Source organism: Lodderomyces elongisporus, chromosome 3, assembly GCF_030384665.1.
Source record: "Lodderomyces elongisporus chromosome 3, complete sequence".
In the NCBI taxonomy this organism is placed as follows: Eukaryota; Fungi; Ascomycota; class Pichiomycetes; order Serinales; family Debaryomycetaceae; genus Lodderomyces; species Lodderomyces elongisporus.
Genome location: NC_083675.1, coordinates 1,985,142 through 2,011,235, shown reverse-complemented (window position 1 = coordinate 2,011,235; position 26,094 = coordinate 1,985,142). Strand labels below are relative to the sequence as shown.

The 26,094-nt window shown below is 37.1% G+C and overlaps 9 protein-coding genes across 9 annotated transcripts; 4 read left to right on the top strand and 5 right to left on the bottom strand. All coding sequences in view use genetic code 12, as the record gives it.

Moving 5' to 3' along the window:
- Window positions 1-490: 490 nt before the first annotated feature.
- TIF32 (eukaryotic translation initiation factor 3 subunit A) lies at window positions 491-3,142 on the bottom strand (the record flags this gene model as incomplete). The annotated part of the gene is made up of 1 exon (XM_001525592.2): window positions 491-3,142. The coding sequence occupies one exon, from the start codon at window positions 3,140-3,142 to the stop codon at window positions 491-493; it is 2,652 nt and encodes an 883-aa protein (XP_001525642.2).
- A 519-nt stretch (window positions 3,143-3,661) lies between these two features.
- Window positions 3,662-4,594, bottom strand: BCP1 (Mss4p nuclear export; the record flags this gene model as incomplete). Its single annotated transcript, XM_001525591.1, has 1 exon — window positions 3,662-4,594. The coding sequence occupies one exon, from the start codon at window positions 4,592-4,594 to the stop codon at window positions 3,662-3,664; it is 933 nt and encodes a 310-aa protein (XP_001525641.2).
- A 295-nt stretch (window positions 4,595-4,889) lies between these two features.
- On the top strand, window positions 4,890-6,536 carry PVL30_003054 (uncharacterized protein; the record flags this gene model as incomplete). Its single annotated transcript, XM_001525590.2, has 1 exon — window positions 4,890-6,536. One exon carries the CDS (start codon window positions 4,890-4,892, stop codon window positions 6,534-6,536), a length of 1,647 nt encoding a protein of 548 aa, XP_001525640.2.
- A 318-nt stretch (window positions 6,537-6,854) lies between these two features.
- Window positions 6,855-9,656, bottom strand: PVL30_003053 (uncharacterized protein; the record flags this gene model as incomplete). Its single annotated transcript, XM_001525589.2, has 1 exon — window positions 6,855-9,656. The coding sequence occupies one exon, from the start codon at window positions 9,654-9,656 to the stop codon at window positions 6,855-6,857; it is 2,802 nt and encodes a 933-aa protein (XP_001525639.2).
- Window positions 9,657-10,846: 1,190 nt separating this feature from the next.
- hob3_1 (BAR adaptor protein Hob3) lies at window positions 10,847-11,728 on the bottom strand (the record flags this gene model as incomplete). Its single annotated transcript, XM_001525588.1, has 1 exon — window positions 10,847-11,728. One exon carries the CDS (start codon window positions 11,726-11,728, stop codon window positions 10,847-10,849), a length of 882 nt encoding a protein of 293 aa, XP_001525638.2.
- A 3,431-nt stretch (window positions 11,729-15,159) lies between these two features.
- Window positions 15,160-17,334, top strand: PVL30_003051 (uncharacterized protein; the record flags this gene model as incomplete). Its single annotated transcript, XM_001525587.1, has 1 exon — window positions 15,160-17,334. The coding sequence occupies one exon, from the start codon at window positions 15,160-15,162 to the stop codon at window positions 17,332-17,334; it is 2,175 nt and encodes a 724-aa protein (XP_001525637.2).
- A 464-nt stretch (window positions 17,335-17,798) lies between these two features.
- On the bottom strand, window positions 17,799-20,102 carry PVL30_003050 (uncharacterized protein; the record flags this gene model as incomplete). The annotated part of the gene is made up of 1 exon (XM_001525586.2): window positions 17,799-20,102. The coding sequence occupies one exon, from the start codon at window positions 20,100-20,102 to the stop codon at window positions 17,799-17,801; it is 2,304 nt and encodes a 767-aa protein (XP_001525636.2).
- Window positions 20,103-22,408: 2,306 nt separating this feature from the next.
- PVL30_003049 (uncharacterized protein) lies at window positions 22,409-23,998 on the top strand (the record flags this gene model as incomplete). The annotated part of the gene is made up of 1 exon (XM_001525584.1): window positions 22,409-23,998. The coding sequence occupies one exon, from the start codon at window positions 22,409-22,411 to the stop codon at window positions 23,996-23,998; it is 1,590 nt and encodes a 529-aa protein (XP_001525634.2).
- Window positions 23,999-25,065: 1,067 nt separating this feature from the next.
- On the top strand, window positions 25,066-25,974 carry NIT3 (Omega-amidase nit3; the record flags this gene model as incomplete). The annotated part of the gene is made up of 1 exon (XM_001525583.1): window positions 25,066-25,974. One exon carries the CDS (start codon window positions 25,066-25,068, stop codon window positions 25,972-25,974), a length of 909 nt encoding a protein of 302 aa, XP_001525633.2.
- Between the last annotated feature and the right edge of the window lie 120 nt (window positions 25,975-26,094).

The following is a 26,094-nucleotide window of genomic DNA, read 5'->3' as shown; positions in this document are numbered from 1 at the left end:
CAAACTGTTTTTTTCTTTTGTTTGTTTGTTTGTTTCTTCCCCGCTTGAGTAAATTTACTTCGCTAATTTCATAGTTTCCTACTTTCAAAATTCATGTTCCCATTCCGTTCTAATTTTGATTTATCAATGAAGAGGTAATCACTTTAAACTTTATATTAAAAAATATAAACAGAATTGGGAAACTTGGTTAGTGCAAGACCAAGCATGCCCAAAAAAAGGAAGGAATGGTTCTGTACAACATATAGAGATTTCAAGTATTAGAAAACTTAATCAGAGCAAGATGAAAGAATAGAAACAAATAATGAAAATGAAAAAAAAATAAAAAAATAAAAAAAAAGAAAAAAGGAAGGAAGAAAAGATCAATGCTGACTCGAAATTAAAGATTAATCATTACATACTTATAACTAAGGAAAATTCAAGAAAGAAAAATAAAACACGTGTTCTAACCTGTTTCTCTGGAATAGCAAAAGTCAGCTGGATTCTAGGTCACTCATGGCAATTTACCTTCTCTCTTTAATCTCATTCTTTCAGAATACGACATTTGTTTTGGTGGCTTGGCTTCTTGCTCAGCTTGAGCGGCAGCAGCGGCGGCAGCCATCTCGTCTCTCTTTCTTTGCAACTCTTCATCCTTTTCTCTTTGAATTCTCAATTCTTCCTTCAACTTAGCATGTTCTGCGGCTTGTGCTTTTCTAGCAGCTTCCTCGGCTTGTGCTTTACGTTCTCTCTCTTTTCTACTCTTCAACTCCTCAATACGTTGTCTCTTGACTTTTTCAATTCTCTCTTGTTTAGCCTTTTCAAACCTTTCTTGAGCCTCTTCCTTCAATTTCGCAACCTTAACGGCATTCTTGGCATCAATCTCGCTCTTGAATTTGGTATAATCAGGAATGATACGTTGGAGACGATCTCTGACCTGGATAGCTTCATCAAAGTCTTTCTTAGCCTTGGCAACCTTCAACTGCTTAACATTCTCATATTGTTCACGCTCCAAGCCTTGTTGTTTTTGAGCTTCAGCTTCCAACAATTTCAACTCGTACTTTCTGAAAGCTCTTTCCAAATAATCAGCCTTCTTAGCAGTGCCCTTCAACTTCTCTTCCAATTCCTTTCTGTCTTTATTCAATTGTTCAATTTGCATCAATTGCAACTTGGACTTGTCCAAATCTTTCAAATTGTTCATATCAACCTTGATAATACCCTTGGCGTTAATTTCCTCGGCAAGCTTTCTCTTTTCATTTTCCAAAATCGCTTCCTTCTCTCTTTGCAATTTCTCTTCCTTCTTACGCTCCTGCTCTTGGATCAATCTCTCTTGCTCGGCTTTTTGCTCAGCAGCAATTCTCTCTTGTTTCAATTTAGCTTGCAACTCTTCTTCTTCACGCTTACGTTTCTCAGCTGCAAGTTTACGCTCTTCAAGAATCTTAGTTCTATCAGCAAGTCTCTGTTGTTCGCGGATCAAACCTTCAACAGCACGTTGCAAAGCAGCCTGTTTGGCCTCTTGTTGACGACGCTCATAGCTTGGATCAATGATTTGCACTGATGATGCTAAAGTAGCTGCCAATTTACTGATTTGGGAACGAACCAACTCGGCTGGCGAAATCTGCAAGTCATTGGCAAATGAAGTAGTTGTTTCTTCAAATGGATTGGACTTGAAGTTAACAACGCCTGCTTCATGATCGATTGTCAACGCAAGCAAGTCATCCTTGACTGCATTAACAATCAAGTCTTCAACTTCCAATTCGGTCAAAGTGTACTCAAGACCTTCAAAAACTCCAAGAGAAGTTAAAAAGTTCAATTTCACAACATCGTATACTTGAGATACTTGTTGGAAAATTCTCAACAAGATGACCTCAGTCAATGTAGGGATATACTTTTTGAAGTTCTCATCTGCTTGAAGAATTTTGAAAAGTTCAACAACTTGCTTCTTGACTGATAATGGGTGGAAGTTACCGCCTTGCAATAATTCAAACAAAGTTCTAATTGGCTCATCAACATATTTTAAAACATTTCTGGTGATAATGGATCTGGTCAAACCATCCTTGGTTGGTGGTTGCGACAAGTTCAACAAGGATGACAACTTCGAGTTCTTGGTTCTGTGCTCATCGGCATCGTGGATGGCGCTTTGTGGAATAGCCAATGTTGACAAAACAAATACTGAAGCGTACTTCTTCAATTCTTCGTCAGTAGCCATAGGTGATTGGGAGTACAAATTGAAAAACTTGTTCCAAGCAGCAGCATGGAATAATGCATTGTCGGAAACAGCAAAGATTCTGGCCAAGTTTTCGTAATAATTGGCCATCATGGTTGGTTTAGGTGCCTTTTTGGATGCTGTGATCAATGTGTGGACATCATCAACAGATCTAAAAGATTCTTGCCACAACTCCAACTTAACAGCAATGTTTAACTGAGCAAATCTTTGCTCCAAGTAACGTTGCACGGTTTCAAAGTCAGACAAATCGATAGCATTGTTACTAGAAGTCTTGGTTTGAGTAGTAACAGATTGCATATGGACACGCAACAATTCACATAATCTTCTAAACTCGGCCTTTCTCTTGAAGTTTAAACAAAACTTGAAAGCTTGATTAACAATAGCAGAATAGGTAACTTCTAATTTAGAATTATTCCTCAAAATATCCAAAGTTGCACGGAAAGCTTCCCACAAAAATCTCAACCATGGAGTAACCAATTCTCTCTCTGTACGATCGGCAGTATCAGTATTAGATACAGCACTCAACAATATAGTCTCTGGAGTTTGAGCAGTTTCCAAGTCTTCTTCTGCAGCTTCCTCTTGATCAATCTTGATGTCGGCTTGAGCTTGAGCTTCATCCAACTTCTTTTCGGCCAAGCTAATGAATTTACGCACAATAGTTTGCACAGACTCTAACCCATGCTCGTTGAGCTGAATGTTCTTCTTGTATTGATGCAAAGCATCCTTGGCCAATTTTCCTCTTCTGAGTTCAACAGCTAACTCAATAAGCAAATCTGCAATTGGTTCAAGATCTTCAACTTGCAAATAACGAATTCTTTTTGAAATAATCAACTCGTACAAGGTATCCAAAGCGGCCTCTTTTTGACCTACACCGATCAAGTCGCGGGCACGCTTGAGAACATTCTCTGGACGGAAGGCATGGCCTTTGTGAGCTGGTGGCATGATTGCTATTATTGGCTTTCAAAGGTTGATGAAATCAAATTATTGTTACAACGCAGCTTGGAAATTTTTTTTTTTCTTTCTCTTTTTTTTTTTTTTTATGGACTTCAAATTTTTCATTTTCTTTATTTTTTTTCTTCGTTCGGTTCTTCCCAAAAAAAAAAATTTTTCGCTCATGTAATGAAAGGACAAAATACTAAAAATTTCAGAGATTAAGTAGAGACACAAAACTACTTTGGCATAGTCTTGGGTTGTGCAGTACCTGATACACACGGATTAAAGAAAAAAAAATACATAGTTCACTATTGAATGCTTTTTTGCTAAATTGTTTACAAAGTTGTTCACAAAATTGTTTACTAAGTTGTTTAATAAGTTGTTTGCTAAGTTGTTTGCTAAGTTGTTTGTTCTTAATTTATTAACTTCCATACTATCTAAGATTATAAAAAGCTCTGTTATCATAACATGCTCTCTCATCCTTGCCCTACTTTTATTTTTCGCAGTTGCAGAAAATCAAATTCAAAACTAGCTAGGTGGTGGGAATTGTTGTTGCATTTCTTCTACTGATTTGGCCAATTTATCCTTGTTGAGAACTATAACACTCAATTTTGGATCGATCCCGTAATCGGTAAACACTCTTCGCGAGTCAGTTTCCTGCTTGTTCTGGTTATCATATTCAAAAATACCTTTGCTAACGGCATTATCTTCTAATATAGGGTCCTCCAAATGGAAGTAATCCATCTCAATCTGTTTAGGTTCGTTAACTGGGGTCTTTCTCTTCTTACCCTTGTTATTGCTATGATCCTCATCGTCATCTTTTTCCACTGCATCCACTAATTGGTAAACTTTAGAAATGATGATGTAGTGGTCAAAGTCGAACCTCTCACTTTTGTTTTCGGCTTTCAGCATCTCCTCGAGCAACATCTTATACATTGGTGGTATAACTTCGATTGGCATATTGATGAACCGTTCACTAACTATCAAGCCGACTCTGGGCTCTGGAGATGATGCATCGCCAGCCTTGGTGGATAATAACTTTTTCAACACCAAATTAAGCTCCATGTTTTTAGAAGTTTTTTTGATCAAATAATCTATGAGTTTTTCAATACTTGTATTGGTACGGTTGTTGGTGATGTTGACCACACTGAGAAGTGCAAATGGGTCACTTTGTTCACCCTCGGTCTTAATAGAAGTCCCGACCGAGTTTTTGGTCAAGATCAAGTCAGCCAATCCACTAATGTCAAATTGGGCATGGTCATCTCCAAACAATTGACGCAAAAAGTTTTTCGTTGCATGGAAATCAACATCTGGATTCAAGTCAAAGAAATCAAAGTCGACATTAACAGTATCCTCCATCTCGACATCTTCGTTTTGTTGCTGCTCATTAACCTCGGTATCTGACTCATCAGTGGAGCTGACATCAATATCGGAATCTGACTCTATTTGCCTTTTGCTCATTGTAAGACTTTTTATGTTTACTAACAATAAAGATTAGATTTTTGAATGTAGAAATAAATTAATCAAATTGAAATTTTGAATTTGAGATGCAAATGGAAAAGGAGTTGAATGTATTCTTAGTGAATATAGATCTGTGATTTTTCGAATGTGTGCGCGATATCGCGATGCTCATTGCGCTTATGGGAACATAAAGCTAGATAGGTACCACACCATTTCTCCCATTACCTCTCTTCGCCCCATTCACAATTTTCTTTCTTTTCTTTTCTTTTCTTTTCCTTTCTTCTTTACGAAATCAATGATGTCCTTAGTTGGTGATTATGCATCTGATTCAGATAATGAAACGAATGGATCTGTCAGTGGTCACGAAGATTCCAACAAAATTATCGATGACATTCATTCCGATATTGGTGATAAGGTAGAGCCTATACGTAAGAAAGCACGACTTTCTGAAAAAGATCCAGAAAATGGAGAACTCCAAGTAACAAAGAAAGAAGTGGAAGTGGAAGTGGAAGTGGAAGTGGAACTGCTACATCTGCTGCTGCTGCTGCTGCTAAAACAGAAATCACCGTCGCCACTATTACAGCAACTGCCAACTCCATTGCATTTAAAATCAGAGTTTGAGATTGAAGAAGAAGAACGTAAAGAAGCCAAACGCAAAGCCAAAGAACTCAAACGTCGTCGAAAAGAAAAAGGTAATGATCCATGGACTTCTTATACTGACGACTTTGTTGTCCAACCAAAAGTAAATACTGCATTTGACACGGAACACGAAAATGGTCTAGCACCAAATATTAATAGATCAGCAATGAAAAGCGAAGTAGAAAATGGTGATGTGGATGATGAAAATGAACATGAACATGAACGTGACGATAACGGTGAAGGTGACGCAAGTTATGAATTCAAGCCTACTTCAGAGCTCATGCGTTTCTCAGAAGACGAAGTGTTAAAACATCAATCACTTCTTCAAGTCCCTACAAAGTTGCAAGACAAATTACGAAAACCTACGAAAACTTGGCGTTTTCCCAAAAGTGGAATTGTACAAACTATTCCTCTCGCACATCGCAAAGGTGTCAATAAGCTACAATTCATTCCACATCTGGGCCATTTACTACTCTCTTGTGGAAACGATAATTTAATAAAATTATGGAGGGCACGACAAAAGGATGAAAAATTCGAACTTGCACGAATCTACCGTGGACATAGACTTGCCGTAAAGGATATTTGCTTCAACTCCACCGGTGATCGCTTCCTCAGTTGTGGGTACGATAAAATAATACGTTTATGGGATACAGAAACTGGCAATGTGATAAAGACAATTCAAGTATCCTCCGTTCCCAATGTTGTTCGGTTCCGTCCCGAGCACGAAAATGAGTTTATTGCAGGCTTGTCCAACCACGAAATCCATCATTTCGATATTGAGTCCATTCAACTTCAATCACCTTTACAAATCTACGACCATCACGTTGGTTCCATAAATGACATATTAGTAACCAATGAAGGTTTCATCTCTACAGCCGATGACAAAACAATGCGAGTTTGGAAATGGAGGGTCAACTCGCCTACAAAAGCCATAACCGGAGCCTCTCTTTTCTCTATACCATCAGTGAAGAAACGCCCAAACTCGAAACATATTGTCTTACAAAGTATGGACAACACAATAAAAGTGTTGGATGGAGGGAAATACTCATGGAATAAAAAGAAAATATTCAAAGGCCACCATAACGCGGGTTATGGAATTGAGATTGATGTCGCACCCGATGGCAAAATGGTGATGAGTGGCGATTCACGAGGCTTTGTATTTTTCTGGGATTGGGAAATGAAAAAAGTACAGCTCAAATTGAAATTGAGCGACCGTCCTATAAAGAGTGTTGCTGTGCAGCCATTGAAAACATCTAGTATCGCAGCAGCTGGTATATCGGGTGATATTTACTATTGCTCGTAATGTCAGTGAAGTGGTTCAAATATTTTGTGAGTACATAAGCACCTTTGCAATAATCGCAGATTCATAATAAAGTTTTGGGATTTAGAAAGTGAAGAATAAAATCAACGAAAACAAAAGAAAAGAAATGAAAAATAAAACAACTAGATGCAATTCAAAACAATTTTTATTTATTTAATAAGGAGAAAGAAGAACTTTTAAAATAATCAATCAAATGATTTAAATGATGTTTTTAGGAAAAAGTTAATAAAATGATTTCTATGCTTTACTCTATGCTAGTCTAATATAGTCTATAACCGTAATTTTTCAAATATGTATTTGTTACATAAGAACACATTTTTCCTTTTTGTATGCTTCTCGTCTATTTTTTGATCTATGAAATAAATGATGATGTTTCTTTTGCTCATCTTGTAAAGTCCGCAACGTATGAGGCAAAGTGGATTTCCTTGAATCTTCTTTATTTGTATCATTGGTTTCATTTAGATTCATTGGAGATACCAATTTGTGTAATTCCCCAACGGACTCGCTAGAGTCTAATCGAACATTGGGGCTTCTTTTCATTGCTTTTTTCCAGATTGAAGGGCTCGAGGAACCTTCGCGCGAACTACTTGAATGCCTATCTGGAAAAGAGGGCGGTGGCTCCATATAGGTTGTTGGCGCTTGCGTTGAAGTTGTCGTTGATAAGGAAGGAACATTCGAAGGGTTTACGTGATGGCCCGCAGTCTCATAAACGCTTGTATTGCTAGGTCCACTCAGTAAAGTTTGATCTAGTTGATAATTGCTCATATTGGAAAGATTACTCAACTGGCTGTTTCGGCGAAACTGAGGGCTTAAACTGATTTGTGATTGCCCGTCTTTAAAACTCATAGGCTCTTCTTTATAGTAATTTTTTGAATCATCGGTAAAGAACCAATAAAACTGTTTTCGCAAGTCGACAAATTTGGGGTCATTGGGAGATAGGCTAGATACTGGGTCTTCATTGGCCTGCTTCTGTTTCTTTGATGATTTTCGTTTCGGTATTTCGATGGTAGTTTCTGTTTCTGCCGAAAGAATGGGCGAAAGTGTCAACTTTTCAGGTTTAGAATTAGCAAAGTTTTGACTCTGAGTCTGGCTCTGGGTTGGTCCTTGGCCTTGTCCTTGTCCTTGGCCTTGTCCTTGTCCTTGGCCTTGTCCTTGTCCTTGTCCTTGTCCTTGTCCTTGTCCTTGTCCTTGGCCTCCCCAGTATTGTGCCTTAAACCCATTGAGCGGTGTAATTCCACTCTTCATTGAAGAAACACCACTATCGTCATTTGTTGACACTAATCTGTAAAACAAGATATATGGCCATTCTGTGCTAAAGATATCTTTAAATGTCTTTTCCACAACTCTCGATGTCTTTTTCATATCATCGTAAAGGTACCACGTTGCTGACTCTGCCTCTTCCTCAGTTTGGTCAACTCTTTTGATATTCTTGCGTACAACAGAAACAAAATGACCCAGCAGGATCGAATTACCACGATGGCATACTGCACTCTCCAATATCAATCTGAAAGAACACGATGGTCCGTCAACATCATCGGCAACAAAGTCGGGGAGATCTATAAAGGGTGGGATGATTATGCGTTTGCGAGATCTTGCACCGGAGGCGTCACCCGAATGAAACTGGTATCTTTTAAGGCAAATGGGAAGCACCGGCCTTCTGTGAGCAAAATCCTTGGATGATTTTGCAATGCTTTCAAATTCCGAGGACATTATATTATCATCGGTGTAAAAGGGCAACAATCGCAAAAACATCCAGGCTGGTAAATTGACCTCGCGGATTTTTGGCGAGTCTATTTTCTTATCGTTTTTACCATTAATATCATTACTATTACTGCTATTGTCGTTGAGTGACCATATAGATAATGTTGAAGATCTTGTCCTTACAGAAACTCGTGTCGGTTCAGTTTTGCTTATTGTGTCCGACAGGTCATTCAGTTTGACTATTTCATCAACATCCTCAACTTGCTCAACTTGCTCAAAGCTAGGCTTGTTTGGTCTCTCTTCAAGTACTTCAACTTGCGAGTCTTCGGGAATATTTGCAAAGTTTGAAATTGTTGGTACTTGATTTAGTGATGCTCGACGTTCCAATTCTCTTTTAACGCTAATGGAGTTGTTGAAATAGTGTTCAAGACACTCTTCGAGCAAGATCTCTTCAGGTTCATTTCCATTGTCAATTTCATTGTTGTTTTCATTGTCGTTTTCATCCAGCGTGATACTTGAACCAGAGTTACCATTCTTATTTTCAACATGTGCAACGGCATAATTTTTCTCTTGCGCAAGTATTGTGTTGTTATCGTCATCGCCTGGTATACTCACAAAAAGCATCCTTTCTTTTGAAAATTTTTCATCGTCTTTTTTGTTGAATTTGCCACCGTGTTTGATATCAACCTTGAATGTCAATAATGGCATATTCAAAGATTCTGTTAAAAACTCAAACAAGACTGCGGCGTCCTGCTGTTTGTGACTCAATGCTTCGGCAAATCCTAGTTTCATTAAGCCTTCGCATATTCGAGCTGTGAGATCGGTAGTGATCAAATAGCCCAGGCGCAACAAAGAGACATAAACTCTCATTAGTGCCGATAATTGATTGATCAACTTGTCATTGTGGTTTGGAATAAATAAAATCGGCTCGAAACTTTCCAAGTTGGCAAACATGGCGAAGAATAAGGCATCCATATAGCACATTACATTATCCCAATTTTCAGCACCAACAAATTTCAAATTGTTGCCGAGCTTGTCTATTCGTGAATTTGTTAGAAATAAACCTTCTGAAGACAACTGGAACATTCGTAGTATATAATAAGTTTTGTTCAAGTCCTCGCCGGTCAATGGCGATTTCAATATAGCAATGATCTGGGTACTACTCGGTACGGGTAATTTTTGACTTTCAAAATAGCTCTTGATTGTTATGACTTGTGGTGACTTGTCTGTGAATTTGGTTAATGAGTATGCAGTATGTTTTATTGTCGTTGCTTTGTCATTTTGCAAATAGCTTTCGAGGTACCATTGCCAGTAGGAGTCAGCAAATATAGGAGGCAACTTGGACGATGTTGTGCTCCCACTATGGTTTTGATATCCATGAAGGGTAAAACGTTTGAGCATCCTTCAAGGTTTATGTAGGGAGCAAAATATGAGGCGTTCTGTTAAAATGAGATGAAGGAAAGAATGGAGGAATCGAGTTATTTGTTGTCTCCACTGGTATATATATATATATATATAAAGAAAGGGAATGGCAAAAAACTATGGCAAAAAACTATGGGGAAAAAGTTTTTTAAAAAATAAATAAAAGTCAATCGGTGAATTGAAAAGGTTGTATGGGGAATTGTAAAGATTTTGGTTGATAGCTGCTTTTTGTTTTGTTTTTTTTTTCTTTGCTAATCTTGTGAGTTACGCGATACTTTTAGAATCTTCTTGCAGTTCAATTGCTCATAACTACTGAAAGTATCCACCTTTGCTATGTTGTAGATCCGAAATTAATATGTAAATATTTGTATGTTGTTGTTTTTTTCTTCCTTTTCTTACAACAAGTGTGGTTCTCCAATGCTCATATGATAATAATTTTTTTGTCACATTCACTTCTCGTCTGTTGGAAAATCAAAGATTAGATAAGCGCGTGTTGGAAATTTTTTTTTACACAACTGTAGAAGAAATTAATATGAAGCGAAAATAAAGAGAGTAGAAGAGTAGGAGAGAGAGAGAGAGAGAGAAAAAATACCGGAAATGTAAATACGTGCATTACGTGACGTTGGACCAAATGCACAACAATAAATCAATTATAAATAGATGACCCCAGCTATAATTTTTGCCTCTTTTTTTTTACTACTATGTATCATAGATAATTGTTTATGACTATTTCTTTCATAATTTGTTTTGATTTTTTTTTTTCTTAATTTCTATTTGTTTGTTTCCCTCTCTCTTATATTTACCTTCTCTTTATCTTGGTTTTGGTTTTGGTTTTGGGTTTCGGTTGCGGTTTTGGTTTTGGTTTCGGTTTCGGTTGCGGTTTTCGAGTTTTCTAGGAGATATTATCGTTCACAGTTTCTTGCTTTCGGGGGAAAGGAGAGGTTAGCGGAGCGTTACGAAGCAAATGCTACATATTAATCAGAAAAAGAATATGTTAAACATGAAGATGGACATGGACACGGAAATGAATTGGTAGTAATGAAAACAAAAAGGTAGAATGTAACATAGTGCTATTAGTGGTGGCCGACTATTCCGAGTTTTTTTTAAAAAAAAAAGGAAAAATAAGGATACAGAAAATAAAAGATAGAAAGCAAATAGTTGTTATCTACTTAGAATCCAGTACTTCCTGTGATATCTAGCATTCTCATTTTGTTTAAAACATCATCGATTTTACTTTCCAACTTGCCCTCGACATAATCTTGTTTAGTTTGAGCATCCAATTTTGTTTGCAATTCATTGAGTCTTTGGTAATTTTCATTAAAGAAGCGTAGTTGGATCTTAACAAAGCTTTCAAAGCTAGGATCAAAAAAGGCAACTCTCATATTGACCAATTTGGGTATTTCGTCTTTTAGTTGGTTATTGATCTCAACAAACTTGTCTTCCAAGTCCTTTAATTCCTCATTAGACTCTCTTAATTTATTTTCAAAATCGTCGTGATCACTGTGTTGTGCGTCAACAAGTTTCTTTACCTTGTTTCGCATTGCGTCATAGTCTAATAATTTGTTGTTTCGTTTCTTAATGGCCTCATTCACTTCGACATAGTATGAGTTGAATCTTGCAATTGGGTTAAGGACAGTTTGGTTATAGGGTCTTTCCAACTCATTTACACACTCGTCGTTCAAGAGTTTTAGTGTTTGGTAGTATTCACTAGCTAAATTCAGGTAATGATGATGAGAAGGAAGAGAATTAGGTGGAGGAGGGAAATGGTGGGACTCGTCAATCCTTGGTTTCATAGTGTTGGTGTTAGCTTCATTGCCATAGAATGAGTTTAGTAGTTCGGCAATATTGACTTGTGATGTTGTAAGCAATTTCAAGCTATCAAGATAAGTGCGTAGTCTTTTCTGTAACTGGATCAGGTTTGTCTCCATTGTCTTGAATCTTTTTTCCTCGTATTCAAACTCCTTATCAATAGTTTGTTCCAATTGGCCTGTCTTGACCATGAGCTGTGTACCAGCTCGATTAACGGCTTTCTTTATTCCTATCCATGACATGGTCTATTGGTTTCGTTTCGTGTTCTTGTGTTTTACTTTCTTTTTCCCTTTGTGGTCTCTTCTTTAAATCTCTAGTTGTAACTAATCTTTTTTTTCTGTTTCTTTTTTTTCTGTTTCTTATTTTTTGGTAGTATAGTTTTATATATTACTTCTTGTAGAATATAAAAGTGTAGTTAATTTAGTAAACTGGAATGATTTGGATTTGGATTTGGACTTGAGTTTGATTTTCTTTTGAATATCAAATATGTTTCAAGTCTGATTACGAACCATATTAGCCGAGACCTACTCCCTAATGCTTCTTTCCATAGTGGTCACAAAAAAGTAAAATAAAATAAAAATATAAAAAAAATAAAAAATTAATTAAAATAAAGTTGAGTGTAAATCAGTTGGTAGCATCATTAGAAAGCTTTATCAGCTCTAGATCCATAGCGTCTTTAAAAGAAGCTATCGACTCTCAACATACAAATGTCTTTTTTGTTTGGTACATATATTTCCCACTTGAATCAACATATGCTTTTGTAAAAGACAGAGAGAGTAAGTTATTGAGCAAAAGTTTTCAATGTTTTTTTATTAAATAAAAAAAAAAGGAACTGAAAAAAGGGACAAGTTTGTAGTTTATAAATAATTTGTTAGAAATTGAGTCAAAGTAAACTCCACTATAAGATTATACAAAATATATGACAATAGCACAAACACATACAAATTATCAAATAAATAAAGAGGAATTTAAAAACTTTTGTATACTCACTCTTGGAGTAACTTTATGGAGATAGACAAAACAAAAGAAGCAGTAACAAAAGATCAAGCTTTTTGTTTTCTCTCTCTGAAAGAACCTTTGTTCTTCATTTTTCGAGGAATGATATCATTGAGCGTCTTTTGTCTCTTATCTTTTGTCTCTTTACTCTTGGCTTGCAATGTTAGTCTAACTAGTTGATTCCTATATCTAGATGTCTAACTCTCTTTCAATTTCTCTTTCTTGTGATATTTCTTAAATCTGTGCTTTATTGTTGTTGTTTTTTTTTTTTTTCTTCCTTTTGTGATAAACGGAAACAAACAAAATAAGAGTGACGGAGGTATAGCGACAAAATATTCACGGCACAAATTGTGTGGAATTGAGTTGGTTAAATTTTTTCATTTCTTTTATTTTCTTTCTCTTGGGCTCTAAGAAAGCGGACGGAGTTTGAAGGGTGGGGTTCATCATTTAATATATGGAAATAAGGAACAGAGGGGGGAAAAAAAAAGAAGAAAAAAAAAAGGGAATGAACGGTCCATATCATTACTCCAGTTTGAGTCTTATCACAAGTATGGTTCATTAGAACAAAGTGTGTGGTATTGATCACTGCTTTGATCATTGCTTTGATCAGAAGCATCCGGTAATCTAGAATCGTATCTTGTCGGTTATCACGGATTGCATGCAGAAAAAAGTCGCAAAATAAAAAAAAAGAGAGAAAAGAGAGAGAGAAAAGAAAAATAGGAAATGTCGAGAAAAGTTGGAAAGCAAAAAAAAACACACACACAAAAAAAACAAACAATAAAAAAAAAAACCAAAGATCATAATGATGATGTAATGGTGGAACCAAAAGAACGAACGAAAAAGAAAGAACGAAAAAGGAAGTAGTAATGTAATTATCTCTTCATTTATGCCTTCAGTTATCAAGTAATGATAGTGGTGGTACTATCGGCAATGAGTAATTAACGGAGAAAAAAAAAAAGGGAAAAGAAAGGGAACAACGGAAAAAACAGAATGGAAAAAGAAAAAGCGGGATTAAGCGGAGAGCAGTACGAAGGAATAGTTAGCAACTCAGCAGAGCGGAGCAGAGCAGAACGGAGAATACTTGAAGTTGCTACCACTCCTCTTCCCCTCCTTTTCCCCCATCGAAACCCACAATACACAATACACAATACACAATACACAATACACAATACAACACAATACAATACAATACAATGCAATACAATACACAATACACACTTACACAGAGTAACAGAGAATAAATTAAAATTAATCCGTGCACCACCACCACCACCACCACTTCCTCTTCCTCTTCTTCTTTAACTTTTTCCATTTGTGGTGCGTGAGAAAAGAGACAATAAGAAATGTATGTGTGTATCTCTCCTCTTTACTTCCTTTTGTTAAACAATCTGCACCAGCACCAGGAGTAGTGGTAGTGGTAGTAGTAGTAACAAACAATACGTCATAATTAAGGAAAATGAGGATACACAATACAACAGAAGAAGAATTAGAAGAAGAAGAATCACTTGAAATTTTGCTGCCACTTTCATCCAACATTCTCAACACTTTTCCCATTTCAATCTTCTCTCTTTGGTCATACCATACTTGAAAAAGAGTAAGACTATAGTTTCCATTGATTGTATATTGAAGGTAAGATAAGAAAGTGTTGATGGCTCTTACTTCTCACGAGTAAAACAATTGTGATATATTCAATCTGTATTTTTTTTAAATATTCTTCTTCTTCTTCTTCTTTGAATGGCTGCCACAACTATCACTCCTCAAACATATATACCCACTGTCTACAAATTGCTTTTGCCTAATTGTCTTCTACATATACACTTACTTAGTTAGTTACTTACTTACTAACTCACTCGTCCACCTCTTCTTTCCTTTGCAATACATAATTCTCTTCTCAACCAGAAAGATTACACCAACAATACTACAATTCAGTTTAGTTAGTAAACCAAACAATACAAACATTTCTATACTATCTCTATACTATCTCTAGTGAAAAGACCTCTTTGCTACTAATCCCAAAGTAACTTAAAAAAAAGCCAAAGCCAAAGCCAACAAAAAAAACAACAAAGGGTCAAACAAATTTCTCGAAAAACCAAGATTGAATTTTAATTACACAAAACGAAACAAGACAATTAATTATATTACAAAAAAAAAAAAAGATTCAAAAAAAAAAAGAGCAAAAATGGCAACTCCCAAATTATTTATATCACATACCCTTCCTTCAGCCACTCTGTTTATCCCTCCCCCCCCAACAACAACAAAACATACACCACCACCAACAACAACTAAATACTAATACTACCAAAGGAAATAGAAAACACACACACACACACTCACCCACAACAACTTCCTCCAACTTCCAATTTCCAACTTCAAAGTCACTACATTCCTTTGATCCTTTTTCTATACTCATATATATGCCACATAGAATATCAGCCATAAGCTTGTACTATTAGAACAGACGTTACACCATTCATCAAATTCTTTTTCTTAATATTCAATTTTCAATTTTCCATCATTTTCCATCATTTTCCATCTTTATTTTTTTTCTATTTTTTTTTTTTTCATTCTTAATTCATCTGACAAACACATATTTTCCCACTAACTCTTCATATTTGTTTTGTTTCTTTTTGCATTAATCACAACATTCAACTTGCAGAATCTTAATATACTATAGATCATGGGTCATAACGCTTCTACCAACGGCCACTATAGCCATCACCAGGGACAGTCGATAAACACCTTATCTACCAGAAAGTCCAATGCATCCGCTGAGAGCCAAGTCAGAAAATCGGCAGCAGGCACAACAAAGAATAACAACTCACTTGACGAAGAATTCAGCGATCTCATCTTGCACCAAGTAGTACAACAGCAACAACCAAAACCAAGTGCGTCTAACACATTGGTACAACCAATGTCACAAATACAAATACAACCACAAACACTGAACCCAAGCTACAACCAATTCTCCAGTGGCCTTATCGAGGACGAATTTAATGAAGTCAATGACGGCTTGGTTGAGGAACCAGCCTCATTATCAAGAAACATTCTTCCCGATAACAACTACCTCGAAGAAACTAACAACAACACAAACAACACAAACACAAACAACACAAACAAAGAAGTTATAAATGAAACCCACCAATACAACACTACAGAGACCCCTGAAAACAACGACGAAACAATTGACCATATGGACCTTGACACCCCATTCACCCAGGACTCGGACGACATACAAGAATATGAGTACCCCTTGTCCCAAACACCAACCCCAGATCTCTCCAAAGTTGATTTCACCAAAATCAGCAGCCAAATGCCAGCTTCAAATACTCACCTGCCAAAAGATGCCAATGAAAGAGAACAACAAAAATCACCATCAGCACCCTTTCTTCCGCCACCCCCACCAACAACAACCACAACACGAATGATGTCTGCTGCATCAGTTGCCAGATCGGCTCACTCTCCTTCACCTAACCCCGATAAGCACCAGCACCATCAGCAACAACAACAAAGCTATTTCCCAAACTTGAGTCAACACAATCACAACAAACTGTACTTGAACAATGACCAGAATATCCCCAAACAAGGTCGAAACAAACAGTTCAAGAGCAACACCCACCAAGAGCAATTCCTCATCCCTATTGAGATAAAATGGGTCAACAGCAACAAGGAGCCCATCAACAAGATATCCATAATTGGATCGTTTTCCAATTGGCGTGATGTCATCAAGCTTGTACCCCTGCAACAACACCCGAATGAGTACAACACGACAATAAATTTACCATTGGGCGTACACAAGCTATTGTATATAATCAACAACGAATATAGAGTTAGTGACCAATTACCAACTGCCACCGACCAGGAAGGGTTGTTCTTCAACTGGTTCGAGGTTATTGATGATACACACTTGTTTAACCACAGCTCAAACCAACCAAACCATATCGGCGCTAGTACCGATTATGATGCAAATATCATCTCGAACCCAGACTTGACGGCACAATCACCAAGACATCAGCAACCAAACGCATACACATCGCTGTCATATACAACGCCACGATTGGCTGGGAAATACGAAGTGGAGAAGATTCAGGAAAAATCAAATGAACTTCTCCAGAAAATCTCAAAAGAAGGAAGCTCTCAATTCGAACATGTAGAATACTATGAAGGAAACGAAGACGCAATGGCATATGATCATGATAATAATGACAACGACGAAGGAGAAGCTGAGTTGAAAGAGAAACATAAAGCACAGCAACAACTGTCGAACTACCCTTACCATCAATCCGATTTTAGCCACTCCCTGCAAATTCAGCAACAACAACAACAACAGCAAACTCAAGGACAACAGTTTTCACCTTATGAGCTTTCCCACTCAGATTCTTTTATCAGTCAGGTGGAGAAACTAGAATATTCTAGCGAAATCCCCGAAATGTTTGTAAACTATGACTACTTTAAGATGAAACCTGCCGATTACGAGCTTCCCGAGCCACCACAACTTCCACCACACTTGAACAATGTTCTTCTCAACAAAATTTCAAACCTGCCCAATTCAGCAAGTAATTCATCAAATACATTACCTGGGCCACCACCACTCAATTCAACCATGACGCAGCAAGGAGCAGGCTCCTCCTCCATTAGCTCGAGCTACAATTATAAACGACCACCATTGCGTCGTGCCGATAGTTCATACTATGCGTCAAACAAGGAAGCCTACCATCTGGCTATACCAAACCATGTCATCTTGAACCATTTGATGACCACGTCGATCAAGAATGAAGTGCTCACAGTAGCTTGTATTACCCGATACCTGGGAAAATTTGTTACCCAAATCATGCACTCACCAGCTGATAAATAGCCTTTAGAATAAATTATACCAAAGAATTAATTCATAGAGTGAAAATCTTAACATTTCCAACCAATACTATTTTTGAACTGCTCTCTCTATCTCAATAGACTTGGCAAAAGTGAATTTTTTTCTTTTCAATTTAACAAAAGAAAAGAAAAGAAAGAAAAAAAGAAAGGAAAAGAACGGAAAAGAACGGAAAAGAATTAGTAGGGTTCACTATAGATTAAGATAACTCAGTAATCTGTATTTAATAACTTTTATCAAATTCACTATACTCGTTAGATCCTCACTGAGGTTATAAAATACATCAACATCAGAATATAGCATCATAGCATCAAAGCAAAAACTAAAGCAATAGAGAAAAAACATCAACAACAAATTGACAAAAGCACCATCACCTTTTCAATTGATTTGAATTAGTTTGGTATTTTTTCTTTTTCTTTTTGTTCCTTTTTTTTTTTTTTTTTCCAATTTTACAGCCGAGTTTGTTTTATCCGCCTCTCTCTTCTTAGTCTCGACTGCATCAAACTATAACTTCCTCTTCTGATTATCACCTCCAATTTAAACTCATCAATCTCTGGATAGAATATTGACGAATAACTATATAGTTGCTCAATTAGTGCACGTCTTTTCACCTTTGTCGTATCTCTAATCCAAGTTTGATGACCCAATTTGAAATCACAATAGTTACCAAAAATCTCCAAAACTCGATATTCGATCTCCTTGGTCAAATCAATGTGGTACATGTGCAATTCCAAAATTTGGGAAAGCTCGTAAATGTTCAATCTGGAATAGTATCGATCGTATTGTTGTTCACCAACATCCTTTGAAGGGTTCATTCTGAAAGCTCCCAAGCTACCGCTAGTGGGCTTCTTTGGAAAATGGGATCGTTGTGTAAACAGATCAGGCTGGTAGTTGGATTCTTGGCCTTTTGGTAATTGAAAATTTGGAAGTCGTATTAACTGTGCTAATGGAATAAACTTGTGATATTGCAAATCCATAAACTCTTTTGTAAAAGGGGCAGGAATATTTTCTTTTGCATTATTATCGTATATTTCATAAAGAGATGTGACGTCTCTAGTCAAAGATTGACTTGCTGTAAAGGAGTAAGTCGACGCGGTACCTGCTCTATGAGCTGTTGGAGTTTTCTTTATCAATTTTATAATGGATTTGAATGCATTTTTGCGCAATTTGAATTTGAAAGTGACCGGGTAAACAAAAGGACGCTGGGCAAACTCTTTACGCACATATTTGCGGACTGGTCTGTAACTCATAGCCTCTTCTTCAGCAGAAGCATCTGAAAAGTGATCTTTTCTTTTCTTTTTCGTTTTCGTTGTAGTTTCATATTTTTCATTTTCAAAAGAATTGCCAATATTCTCACCCACTATTGTATTTTCTTGTTTACCATGTAAATCAGCCGGTGATCTATTAGGAGTAACATCTGCAGGTGTATTATTAGGGTTGTAAATCTTCCAGTTTTTTTTATTGTTAGCCTCTTTGTAATGAAATATTGGTGACGAAGGAATCACCAATAAGTCCATGTTGTATTTCAATGGGGAAGGAGTACCTGGCGAGTTTTCATAGCGCCAGAGATTAGTACGCAAAGCGCGTCTTCTGAGCTCTTTCCCACTTTTTGACGCAACTGAATTGGAAAATGTATTGTTGGCAGTATTGGTAGTAGTATTTATGGCAGTGTTGAAGGTAACTTCTGCAGTTTCAATAAACTCTCTATCGTATGATGTTTGTGCGTCGACATCGTCAGGGTAGGAAAGCGCAGGTAAGAGACCTCCGTGTTCTGTTGATGCCGTTGGAGATTTGAAACGGCGGTACTCACTCAGTAGATTTGAGATAACATTCACATAGTATTCACTTTCTGAATTTAAAGAAAAAGTCTCCAACTGATTACAAGGTTGGCGTAAATTGTTGTTATGCAAAGCTCGAAGCCAACGTTCTTCACCGCTGACGCTATTGTTATTGGTGCTGCTTCTTGTATCGCGTGTTTTCTGAAATTTTGGAGTAGAATTTGATTCAGAAAATTGAAAATAGGGCTGAGGACTAAACCCACTATTTTTGAGCCCAGAATTATCGTATCCTTCGTTGATCAATAGAGGGTCCAAAAAGTTTAGCTCATCGGAAGACCATTTGGCAACTGCTGTTTTGCTCAGATAATCAGTGAAACGATCCTCTACTCTGAATCGTTGGGGTAAATTAGGGGGTATTTTCTCTTCTGAAAAAGAAGAGTTTGCTGTTTGTAACGTGTCTCTAGCCGCACAATTACAGCCATACTCATTGTTGCCGCTACCGCTACCATTACCATTACTATTTCCATTACCATTAACATTATTAGCATTACAACTGTCGCTGCCATTCTGTTCTCCTGTGGGGTATGTTGCCATGGCTGATATAGAGTAGTGTCTTGTTGAGCTTGTAGATGTCGAAAAGTTATAACTTTGCTCTTGGTAGACATTCAAGGGGTACGAAGTTGAGGAGGCACTAATAGTTTCATGAGCATGAGTTGTTTCTGCATGTAAGGACTCGGCATGGTTAACATTGTTTAGAGAAATCTCGGGTGATTGTAAATCAGAGAAATAAAATGGAACACTTTTTGGAGAAGAAGTGGTATTGACCTCTGCTTCCAAAAGGCTCAAAGTAGTTGAAACTTGTATACTTTTCTTATTTTCATTTGCGTCATGTACTCTTGGCTGACCAATATTATTGTCACTATGGTTGCTTCTTGCAAGTGGCAAATCGCTTTCAGACAAACCAATCTCACTCATTTGTAATCCTGTCTTTCTTTTTCTTCTTGTTCCTTTTATTCTTCTTTTTTTTTTGTTTTTATTTTCTGTTTCGTTCTCTGTTGGTAAATTAAACAAAACTCCTTAAATCCAATCACACAAGATCGATAACCAGACAATGTTTGAAAAGTCTATGAGATAAGTTGATTGTTATTGTTTTCAATTCTTTCCTGGTTTTATTTTTGTTTTATTCTTTTCTTTTTTTTGAGATTATTGGCTAGTCTGTAATAGATCTTGGTTGTCTGCAAATCGTGCAGAAAGATACAGCAACAACACCAAAATAGCAACAAAAGCAAAGATAGAATCAAATAAAGGGGCTTTTATTAGATCCGTTTGAAAAAAGAGATTAATGTGGACTTTTTAGCGGTAAAATATTGAGAGAAAAAGAAAAGGTTTCTTTGATAAGCAATGTGGTGTTATACCTGAATGCTTGTGTACTTGATAAACTGGATTGGTTGATGTAACATGTATGGGAATGTGGGAAAAATTATGGATTTGGGTGTTCTTTTCTTTCTTCTTTGCTTTCTCTAAAAGTGGGTTGTCTGCCTGAGTGAGTGTGTGAGTGAGTATGTGTTTTTTTTATGGGAGGAAATGGAAATAATGAGGGGTGGTGGGATGGTATAGGTGTGGAGGTATTTAGAGGCAGGGTATTTACGTATACGTGTATGTGTTAGGTCCCCTTTTCTTTCTCGTTATCTTTTTTCTTTTTTTTTGCTTTCTTTCGGCACTGATCTATAATTTACTCCCACATTCACCCCCATCCATAAAGTGAACTTATTTTACATGGACTCTGGCACCTATTATGCAAAGCTACTTGAACAGCGGGAACTAGATAATGTTAATTCTCTTTTTTTATATAAATATTCATATCTAGAACTTGAGGTTGGGTTTCCTGATCTCGTTCCAACGTCTTTATGAAGTTTTCACAACTCAGCACGGTTTTATTATTATTACTATTTTTTTTTCACTCTATCTGTTATACAATTTTGAACTATATATCTTTTGGGTTTCTTCAAAGTAACTTCCAATACACAAAGAAAAGCCGTATGTGCTACTTTGGAGTGACACAACTTGAACCAATAAAGTAACCATAGACTTTTCAACATGCTTCTCTGTTTTTCATCTTTTTTAATTTTTCTATATAATTCCTCTATACAATTACAAGTTAGCTTATTCTTTGCATCTTACTTACATTTATCATATATACATGGTATATTGGTCGATCCGAGAACCGATGTCTCTCCGCGAGCAAAGAAACTAAAAAGCACAAAGAAAGAAAAAAACTTTGCTAATTTTCCCTTTCTTAGATTAATGCTTACAATAGTGCGGCATTGAACAGTAGAAGTTAATACAGAAGTAGACAGGTCTAGTAGTTCAACCGTTGCCAATGTAAGAATTGATGTCAATTACTCATTGCTCATAACATTACCATATTGTTCCACATAGTACTGTACCACTTAGAGCTATAGACATATAGTTGAACAATAAAATGATATCCCTTGGCAGTATATTCCAAAACAAAAAAAAAATGACGTGAAAGAAAATGTAGGATAATAGCTTTTCCGATAAGTAGAGAAGGAAAGAAGGAGAAGGAGAAGAGGAAATGAACAAGGAAGATCATACTGCGTCAAATGGAACCCCCTCTTTTTCCCTCCTTTCCCTCCTTTTCCTTCTTTTTGTTTCCTTTTTTTTTGCCTTTTTTTCCTTTTTCCACTCATCCCTAGATGTTAATTTCACTATAACTTCTTGAACTGTGGTTTAAATGTTTTGTTTTTTATTGTCATATTTTCTTTTTATTTTGAGTTTAATTTTGAGGTTTAATAATTGTTTGCTGGTCCGGAATCTTTTCCGAGAGCTCGCGCCGTGTACCGATTGCTGTTGTTATCGAATTGAAACACATACATCAAATCACAAAAGAAGTTTCCAGGCTAATTCCAATTTTTAAAATTTTATCTGCTATAATCCATTTGCATGTATTAATAACAACCACAACAAAAAAAAAAAACTACAACCATATATATATATATATATACTTATGTATATCCCGGCTAATGCTCTTAAATGATTGTAATCTACGTTTGTCAAACTTCAGCTTCTACAGTATTTCATTGTGGTAGAACTAAAACACTGCACAGAACATTTCCCAAGGAAAGCACATTCAATTAGATACACATACTCATAAGCACAATAATAGAATAATATACGAAGGAGAAGGAGACGTGAAGACAGGATAAAAGAAATAAATTTGGAATAGAAAACAAAATTGAAAACAAAATAGAAAACAAGTCATGTCTGACCATTCACTAGATCTTGATGCCAACTCAGCCGCATCGGAAACTCCAAGAAATGAAAAACAAGAAAACATTTCCAAACAAACAACTCGTGAGGAAGTATACCACAGTCAACCGAATTTCGAAGAGATATCCTTCCCTCATGAGGCAGCTTTCATTTTCTTAATGTGCATGTCACAACTTTTAACACAAGCCGCGAACGCACAAGCAATGCCTACAATGGTAATCGTGGGAAGAGCTTTTGGAGTAGAAGACAAACCAGGAGAGATCTCATGGTTTTCTGCTGCTTATTCCCTAACTGTGGGTACTTTTATACTAACCAGTGGCCGTTTGGGAGATATGTTTGGATACAAAAAGATGTTCATCATCGGCTATTTATGGTTTGGAATATTTACACTCTTGGTTGGTTTTGCTGGATTGACCAAATCAGTAGTGTTCTTTACCACAATGAGGGGATTACAAGGTATTGGTCCCGCAATTATGATGCCCAATTCACAAGCCCTAATTGGCAATTTCTATCCAAACATATTCAGAAAAAACGTTTGCTTTGCCTTGTTTGGTGCAGTGGCACCGAACGGGTTCATTGTAGGAGCATTGTTCAGTAGTATGTTTGCTCATGTCGCGTGGTGGCCTTGGACATTTTGGGTATGTGGAATTGTCAGTATAGTCATTGCAGGCATTGCGTTCTTTGTGATTCCAAACAAGATAGGCAGCAAATCAAAAGGCTCTTTTGATTACTGGGGATCAATACTGGGAGTCAGTGGTTTAGTGCTTATCAACTTTGCCTTCAATCAGGGCCCAAATGTTGGATGGGACAAGGTCTACGTCTACGTTTTACTTATTGCTGGTTTTCTTTGTATGGGAGCTTTCTACTTTATTGAAAAGCGCGTGCAGGACCCATTAGTGCCGCCGGAGGTTCTCAAAGGGGATACTGGTTTTATATTGGCATGTATCAGTGCCGGATGGTCTTGTTTTGGTGTGTGGTTGTATTATCAATTCAGATGGGCCCTATTGGTTGACAATGATAGTTCTGTAATGGCAGCAGTAAAGAATATCCCTGCGGGTCCAGTAGGTATCATTGCCGCAATTGCTGCCGCTTACCTTTTAACAAAACTACCCTCGGCTTTGGTGATGTTCTTTGCCATGATTGCCTTTTTAGCAGGGATAATTATCATGGGCACTAGACCAGTAGGTCAAATCTACTGGGCTCAGAAATTTGTTAGTTTACTCGTCCAACCAATCGGAATGGACATGTCGTTTCCCTCGGCAGTCATATTGATGAGCGCGGCCCTACCACGACATCAGCAAGGTATTGCAGGCTCCTTGGTGTCGACATTTGTCAATTACTCGATCTCGATTGGATTAGGATTTGCTGGAACAGTGGAATACTATACAACAAAGGACATGCAGACCGGGTTTGACAAAACCGTATTGGGCATGAAAAACGCATATAGAATGGGTATGGGATTGGCAGGGTTTGGTGTCGTTGTTTCAACGATTTATTTGTATTTGCAATTAAAGAACAGGCGGCAAAATAATATAAACTCGGAAGACTCAACAACACTCGAAGATGAAGAGGCCAAATAGGGAATGCACTTTTATAATATTTAAAGAAAGGGAAGAAAATAAAGAAGCGGAATAATACTACTGTATTTACTTGAGCCTTTGTATGTAGAGTAAAGGATGAAAATATGGCAAGAAAGTGGGAGCTATAGTTTGCTTAGGAGAATAAGATTTCAATCAATGTATTAATAATCTACTCCTTCTTTTCACCATCTTCTTTATATCTTCCTAACCACTTCTTCTCACTCTTGCCTCCGAATCCAAACACCCTTATTCTCTATAGCATTTGCAATTTTATTTTTTTTACTTTGTATTAAAATGCCACACTTTATCGGTTGCTTACGTAATTCCGTTGACTGATAGTTGATAAATGGGAACAATGTGCTACAATTAAATAGGTGAGTAAATGGAATTGAAAAGTATTTATATCAACACAAAGAGGGTGTCACATAGCAACGTTACTCTTCGTAAGTGTGCGACTGCTGTGCACTAGAATTCGCTACCTTGCGAGCTAGTACCAGCGAATAGATTTATTGCAGAAGGAGTGCATTCCGATAAAGTGTTACTATGTCAGAATACACTATGATTATAGTAAAGCTCTTAAGTGTAAGGTGTAAGTTATCTCATACAAGTCGTAAGTGAAGGCATTCGGGGGAGTCGTCACTCTTCCCGAATATTCACGGAGTTGCGTTATAGTTGTTATGACCGTAAAATGTGTATTTTATCGATGTTTCTATATATTTGACTCAAGTCTAAGGTGCGACTTTAGTCAGGTATTTATATTCTACTATTTACACTCAAGATGAGTGGAGTACCAGAAACTCCTAATTTTGAGTCTGGCACGCATTTCCACTTTGTGGAAATATGGGCACAATGCGCCTATCTTAGGTCGCAATGTGACAGAGGGGGAAAAAAACAAAAGCCAAAAAGAAAAAAAGGTTGTAACAAATGTATATCTGACTAATCTTAATTTCCGGCAATTCATAAACACTTTTTTAAACTTCCTTCTTCTTTTCTTTTACGTTTCCATTTCCATTTCCCTATTTCTTTTTCCTATTTCTATTACTCAATTCCAATCAGCAACGCACATAATGTCAATTGCCCCAGTCCTCAAGGCTCCTCTTTCAAAATCATTGCGAATCGCACTTATTCAACTCAAAGCCGGTGCAGATAAGCTGGCAAATCTCGCCAAAGTCACTAAATTCATTGAAGATGCTACGTCTAGAACACCCAAGGTTGATCTAGTTATGTTACCGGAGTGTTTCAATTCACCGTACGCGGTAGATCAATTTGCCAATTATGCCGAATCGATTCCAAAGGGTGAGACAACCGAACTTTTGTCTTCACTTGCAAAGAAACATGGTGTTTTCATTATTGGTGGATCTATACCTGAATTATCACCAGATCGTAAAATCTACAACACTTCATTAACATTCAACCCCGAGGGGAAAATAATTGCAAAACACCGCAAGGCCCATTTGTTTGATATTGACATCCCCAACGGTATTACTTTTCAAGAATCTCTTACGTTGACTGGTGGCGATAAAGCCACCGTCTTCAAATTGGGTGAGTATGGTAATGTTGGTTTGGGAATATGTTACGATATCAGGTTCCCTGAATTGGCCTCAATTGCGTCACGTAGTCCAAATAATGCCTTTGCCATGTTTTATCCAGGTGCATTCAACACAACTACAGGTCCCTTACATTGGCACCTCTTGGCACGCGCAAGAGCAGTGGATAACGAAACTTTTGTTGTTTTATGCTCACCTGCGAGAGACGTTGAAGGTGGTGGCTACCAAGCTTATGGTCACTCCTTAGTTGTGGACCCCTTGGGTAATATCATAGCCGAGGCTGGTGAGGGCGAGGAGATTTTGTATGCCGAGTTGGATGAGAGCTTGTTGCCAAAAGCTAGAGAAGGTATTCCAGTCCACTATCAAAGAAGATTCGATATCTATGGTGACTTTGTAGGCGACGGAACCGCTAAAGTAAGTGATATATAATGAGCAAGTATGGTATGCACATAGACACACACACATATATATGTATATACATATACATATATATACATATATCACAAGTGTATATGTATCCCTATTTGTATATGATTGAAAGTAATAAAA